The sequence below is a fragment of the Anomaloglossus baeobatrachus genome, chromosome 10 (genome assembly GCF_048569485.1).
Source record: "Anomaloglossus baeobatrachus isolate aAnoBae1 chromosome 10, aAnoBae1.hap1, whole genome shotgun sequence".
Classification (NCBI taxonomy): domain Eukaryota; kingdom Metazoa; phylum Chordata; class Amphibia; order Anura; family Aromobatidae; genus Anomaloglossus; species Anomaloglossus baeobatrachus.
Window position 1 is genome coordinate 57,121,476 of NC_134362.1, and position 6,514 is coordinate 57,127,989.

Genomic DNA, 6,514 nt, shown 5'->3' on the forward strand with positions numbered 1-6,514 from the left:
GGCTACGGCTCAGCAGGTGTGTCAGGCGGCTACCTGGTCGAGTCTGCACACTTTCACGAAACACTATCAGGTGCATGCCTATGCTTCGGCAGATGCCAGCCTAGGTAGGCGAGTCCTTCAGGCGGCGGTTGCCCACCTGTAAGAGGGGGCCGTTTTCGGCTCTTTTTATCGAGGTATTCTTTTACCCACCCAGGGACTGCTTTTGGACGTCCCAATTGTCTGGGTCTCCCAATGGAGCGACGAAGAAGGGAATTTTGTTTACTTACCGTAAATTCCTTTTCTTCTAGCTCCTATTGGGAGACCCAGCACCCGCCCCTGTTCCCTTCGGGCTGGTTGTTCTTTGTGTACACATGTTGTTCATGTTGAATTGTTCTTTTGGTTCATGGTTTTCAGTTCTCCGAACATCCTTCGGATTGAATTTACCTTAGACCAATTTATAAGTTTCCTCCTTCCTGCTTTGGCACCAAAACTGATGGGCCCGTGATGCACGGGGGGTGTATAGGCAGAGGGGAGGGGTTACACTTTTTAAAGTGTAATACTTTGTGTGGCCTCCGGAGGCAGTAGCTATACACCCAATTGTCTGGGTCTCCCAATAGGAGCTAGAAGAAAAGGAATTTACGGTAAGTAAACAAAATTCCCTTCTTTTGGTGCAGATTTTCCATATCTGATGAAATTCTCTGGGGACAATTTGCACATCACACTCAGCCTGCCTACATGGGAAATTACCATGGTGCAGACTTCAAAAATGCACTGCATGTCAATTTACGCTGCATTTAAAAAAAAAACCAAAACAACAGTGGGCATAAGATTTGAACCTTTTTTTTTTGCATAGTGAAAATATACAGCCTCAAAAACTCATTCATGTAACTGTGAGAAGGTCACTAAAGTCCTTGAGTGGAGATCTGTATCAATGAGTTTGATAGCCTCGGTGATGTAAGCCTGAAAGTAGGCTCCAGCATGGTAAATGCTGAGCGAGTTGAGAGTGCGTGTCAGAGCCGGGTTTACGAGCAGTCAGTGAAGCTGGAGTCACATTAGCATATGGCATGTAATGCGAGAGCATGGTATGAGATATGCTAATAATCCTTGGCTCCCACTCTGCTGCGATCGTGTGCAGAGTGTCATGCAACTGTGATCTGATCTTGCTATTGGATCACAGCTGTGGACTAAAGGGAGAGAGTGATCTCTCCATTTCCTCCATTGTCAGCCTGTGCGTATATCGCACTGCACTTGGATGACATCAGAGTGCAGTCCGATGTTTCCCTCGCACCCATAAACTTGAATGGGTGCGAGCGATCCGAGATTTGCACCATGCTGCAATTCTTTTCCTCAGTCCGATTAGGGCTGAGGAAAAACTGGCAGATCTGAGCTGCAGCATTGTCTTACATAGGGGCCGAGTGCTATGCGAGATTTTCTTGCATTGCACTCGTGCAAGTCATACGCCAGTGTGACTCGGCCCTTAAATGGGTGGTAATCACTGCTCATAAATCCCCACCCTAGGACGTGTTACCAGAAGTAAAATGGAGACCATTAAGACAGAGTCACATTTGCGTATGACTCGCACGAGTGCAATGTGAGAAAATCTGGCATTGCACTCGGCCCCATCTTAGACAATGCTGCAGCTCAGATCTGCGTGTTTTTCCTCAGCTCTAATCGGACTGCGGAAATAATCGCAGCATGCTGTGAATGTCTGCAAGAGCCGTATCACTCGCACCCATTCAAGTGTATGGGTGCGAGAGAAACATCGGACTGCCCTCGGATGTTATCCCAGTGCAGTGCGATATATGCACAGGCTGAATATGGAGGAGATGGGGGGATTAACCCCTCCCTCTCCTCCGCAGAGCCCGTCCTCAGCTTCACAACTGTGACTTGATCGCAAGATCAGATCACAGTCGCATGACACTCGGCTCACGCTCGCAGCAGAGCCTGAGCTGTGGGTCATTAGCATATCGCATCCGTTACTCTCACATAGGAGCGAATCCTTAGAGAGAATAACCCTGTAAGTGATGTATGGACCATCATAAAGCAGTGTATGGTTGATCTAGGGCCCCTATATTCTCTCACTGTGCGTATAGCAGGCGCCCTCCTTATGGACGTAAATCCCTGAATGCTTATCAAGCTGGTTTCACACATCCGACTTTCCCAGTATGATTTCCGATGTCCAGACTGGTCCCCGGGTCTCTTGTCCAATAGCTCCATTTATGCTTAGGAGGAAGAGATCGCCGGCCGGTCAAGACATTGTGCTCTGTATTCTGACCGTGAAAGTTGGATGTTTGAATCATTGCAGTGTAATACTGTAAACTTTGGTACTTTTTTTTTTTATTTATTAAATATTTAATAGAGAGGTATCCCTATCCCAGTATATGGTAGGTGTGATAATAATAATATTATATTAGCAAATACCTCCAAATAGAAATGTAGTATAGTTCTCCTGATATAGCCATGTCTCTTACCTCATGTGCAGGGCATTGCAGCTAAGGTATCCATGATTACATCCACTCATATAGTGACAGTTAGTTGCTCATGGCTGTAACCATAGATACCTAAGCTCCTGCAATGCCCTGCACATGAGGTAAGTGACATGGCTGTATCAGGAGAACTATACTACATTTCTAATTGGAGGTATGTGCTAATATTATTATTATTCGGTTAGGATCTTGGAAACAAGTAATACAACTCTGCCTATTGGTGGGGGCCTGTTGTGAGACCCCCAGAAGGGCGCCGCTCCTGCATGAGGACACTGAGCAGAGTGCGGACACCTAGGGCCTGATTTATTATTGCATTTGTGCATCTTTTTTTTACTACTTTTTGGGTTTTTTTTTTATTTGTACCTTATTCTTCTATTAATTTGCACCTTTTAAAAAGTCTATTTTTTGTGTTTCTCTGTTTTTTTGTTTTTTGTTCATCATCATGGGTCGGGTTTTCTGTTTCCGTATATTTTTTGCAGATCCATCAATTTCGACCTTTTAAATTCCTCTCCAGCAGCGCGGCTGCGCTAGCATAACACATCTCCAAGGCACCCCTTTCATTTGCCTTAGTGCTCCAGTGCACTGTACCCTTCACCCTGCAGTCACCCATCAGACAGCGACTTCATAAAGACTCGGAGGATCGAAACGTCGTTGGATGTTTGCTTCTTCACATTTCAATAAATTTTGCTCACGTTTATTTCACCTAAAAAACGATTGCAGTGAATTTATTATTATATGATTTGGGGATTTACCCCCCTTTTTCACTGGCACCATCTTCATCTCAGGCTGAGTGCAGACCATTTATTTATCTTTAGCACAATATGTGACTTTTTGTGCTTAAAAAGTCAGTAAACACATTGTCAAAAACAGCTTTTTTCATTTTGTGTCTAAAGGGGAAAACTTTTCTCCTTGCAGAGATGATTGTCGGGATGATTGTCCCTCGTCAGTGCAAAGTATGAGATCTGATCTGGCTGAATGAGAAGCTCTACTGGTGTCTAAGGAAAACTTTTTTTGAACGATTCTTCCATTTTGAAGAATTTGGTGCAATAAAGTAAACAAATTCCACACGATAACTGATGAATGAAGGCCATATACTTTCTCCTGTGCCCATCTTCCACTCTGTGCGATCAGGCATGATCTGTGCACATCTGAGGGGTCTTTTGAGCTATCGATGGGGGTCTTAGGCCTCTGACCAATCTGCACAGGATCTTAAGACCTAGAAAATGTAAAAAATTGGATCAAACTTAAAGTTATGCTTTAAGAAATGTCTTCAGAAATGTAGCTTTGTAAAGGAAAGGGGGAAAAATACTCCATAGGTGACATAAGTAAAATTGGATATTATATGAAGCTGAAGTGCTCAGTATAGGACTGAAATGTTAGGCCACGTGCACACGCTGAGTATTTTGTGAGGGTTTTTTTTTTACTTCAGATCTAGTGAGGTTTTTTTTTTACCTCAGTATTAGTAGCCAAAACCACGGGTGCGTGATAAATCCAGAAGTGGTGCCCGGGTTTCTATTATACGTTTCCTCTGATTGTTCCACTCTTGGTTTTGGCCACAAATACTGAGGTAAAAAACTCACCAAATACTCATGTGAACACAGTACACGTATATGGAACTTCCCTTTAACAGCAAACTCCGCCCCTAACCGTATTGAAACCACGCCCTCTCCTCAACTTTCTCACTTTCCAATTAAAGGAAAATAATCTGTGTATATAACTTTAGTCCTGCCCTGCACCATGCATAAAACAACGGGACACTGACAAATGGTCATTTATTTTGCAATAAAAAAGTACGCATGCGTCAGTCCCACTGGTTGGCAGCTGCTGACTTCCGCTTTGCGAGCCGCATTTCCTTAATCGGTAATCGCTGGTTGGCACTGTGAGCTTAGTGCGCACGCGCGGCAGTATCACATGAGGCTTTGTTTTCTTAAAGGAGAAGAAGTGACAGCAGCGACTTGGATCTATAATGTCCCGGGCTCAGTATGACCGGAGGTATCACGTGACTGAAACCCGGACTAATCCAAAGGGATTTACAGAGTACAAGGTGATCGCTGAAGTAAGTGGCGTCTGTCAGTGAGCTCTGCAGAATGGAGCCGCCTGGAGAGGGAGAGGCACTGTATAATCTGATACTGGAGGAAGTGGGGAAAGTTGCTGACCTCCTGCGCCCGCTCCCTGCTTGTCACTGCGGGCAGGTCTCCTGTATAGAGCAAACTTTCCATGGAGGCAGTGATGCCCCTGCTCACATGTGCCTGCTGGGGACAGGGAGAATACATGCAGGGCATCATAAATGCAAACAGCACAGGGGCACCTCTGATTATTATGGGGGCACAGGAAAAAACTGCATGCAGAACAAAAAAGGACCCCAAAATGATCACTGTGATCCCTCTCCTGCCATCTGCATAACTGATTGCTGCAGTGGCTCCCTTAGATCTATGTCACACTACGTCTGTGTTCAGTATAGCTACGGGATTTATATTGTAAACTACTGAACCTGAACTGTTGCAAAACTGATGCAGTTTGGGTTGTAGGGTTAAGGGCACTGTCCCCGGGGAGGTTGGGCCGAGTGAGGGCGCTGTGACGGGGTAGGTTGGGCCGAGTGAGGGCGCTGTGACGGGGGAGGTTGGGCCGAGTGAGGGAGCCGTGACGGGGGAGGTTGGGCCGAGTGAGGGCGCTGTGACGGGGGAGGTTGGGCCGAGTGAGGGCGCTGTGACGGGGGAGGTTGGGCCGAGTGAGGGCGCTGTGACGGGGGAGGTTGGGCCGAGTGAGGGCGCTGTGACGGGGGAGGTTGGGCCGAGTGAGGGCGCTGTGACGGGGGAGGTTGGGCCGAGTGAGGGCGCTGTGACGGGGGAGGTTGGGCCGAGTGAGGGCGCTGTGACGGGGGAGGTTGGGCCGAGTGAGGGCGCTGTGACGGGGGAGGTTGGGCCGAGTGAGGGCGCTGTGACGGGGGAGGTTGGGCCGAGTGAGGGCGCTGTGACGGGGGAGGTTGGGCCGAGTGAGGGCGCTGTGACGGGGGAGGTTGGGCCGAGTGAGGGCGCTGTGACGGGGGAGGTTGGGCCGAGTGAGGGCGCTGTGACGGGGGAGGTTGGGCCGAGTGAGGGCGCTGTGACGGGGGAGGTTGGGCCGAGTGAGGGCGCTGTGACGGGGGAGGTTGGGCCGAGTGAGGGCGCTGTGACGGGGGAGGTTGGGCCGAGTGAGGGCGCTGTGACGGGGGAGGTTGGGCCGAGTGAGGGCGCTGTGACGGGGGAGGTTGGGCCGAGTGAGGGCGCTGTGACGGGGGAGGTTGGGCCGAGTGAGGGCGCTGTGACGGGGGAGGTTGGGCCGAGTGAGGGCGCTGTGACGGGGGAGGTTGGGCCGAGTGAGGGCGCTGTGACGGGGGAGGTTGGGCCGAGTGAGGGCGCTGTGACGGGGGAGGTTGGGCCGAGTGAGGGCGCTGTGACGGGGGAGGTTGGGCCGAGTGAGGGCGCTGTGACGGGGGAGGTTGGGCCGAGTGAGGGCGCTGTGACTGGGGAGGTGGGGCCGAGTGAGGGCGCTGTGACGGGGGAGGTTGGGCCGAGTGAGGGCGCTGTGACGGGGTAGGTGGGGCCGAGTGAGGGCGCGGTCCCCGGGGGAGGTTGGGCCAAGCGAGGGCGCGGTCCCCGGGGGAGGTTGGGCCGAGTGAGGGCGCTGTGACGGGGTAGGTGGGGCCGAGTGAGGGCGCGGTCCCCGGGGGAGGTTGGGCCAAGCGAGGGCGCGGTCCCCGGGGGAGGTTGGGCCAAGCGAGGGCGCGGTCCCCGGGGGAGAGGTGGGGCTGAGCGATGGCGCCGTTCCCGGGGGGGAGGTGGGGCCGAGGGAGTGCGCCGTCCTGGGAGGGAGGTGGGGCCGGGCGAGGGTGCCGTAGGGCTGAGGGTATGTGTGCACGCTGGCAAAAATTTCTGCATCTAAAAACTACATCTTGTGGCAGAAAAATGCACCAAAAAAAGCATGTGGTTTTTGGTGCGTTTTGTATGTATTTTAGTGTATTCACTGGCTGAAAGGGCAGAAAGAATTGACATGCGCTTCTTTTTTCTGCA

General features: G+C 50.7%; 1 protein-coding gene across 3 annotated transcripts in view; it reads left to right on the forward strand.

Moving 5' to 3' along the window:
• Positions 1 to 4,376: 4,376 nt before the first annotated feature.
• The window catches only part of SNX15 (sorting nexin 15), a 35,841-nt gene continuing 33,703 nt past the window's right edge, over positions 4,377 to 6,514 (forward strand). For all 3 annotated transcript variants that reach the window (XM_075326775.1, XM_075326776.1, XM_075326777.1), the window contains exon 1: positions 4,377 to 4,521. In XM_075326775.1, the coding sequence (XP_075182890.1) occupies positions 4,432 to 4,521 (90 nt within the window). In that variant the 5' untranslated portion in view covers positions 4,377 to 4,431. The remainder of the gene's footprint in view (positions 4,522 to 6,514) is intronic.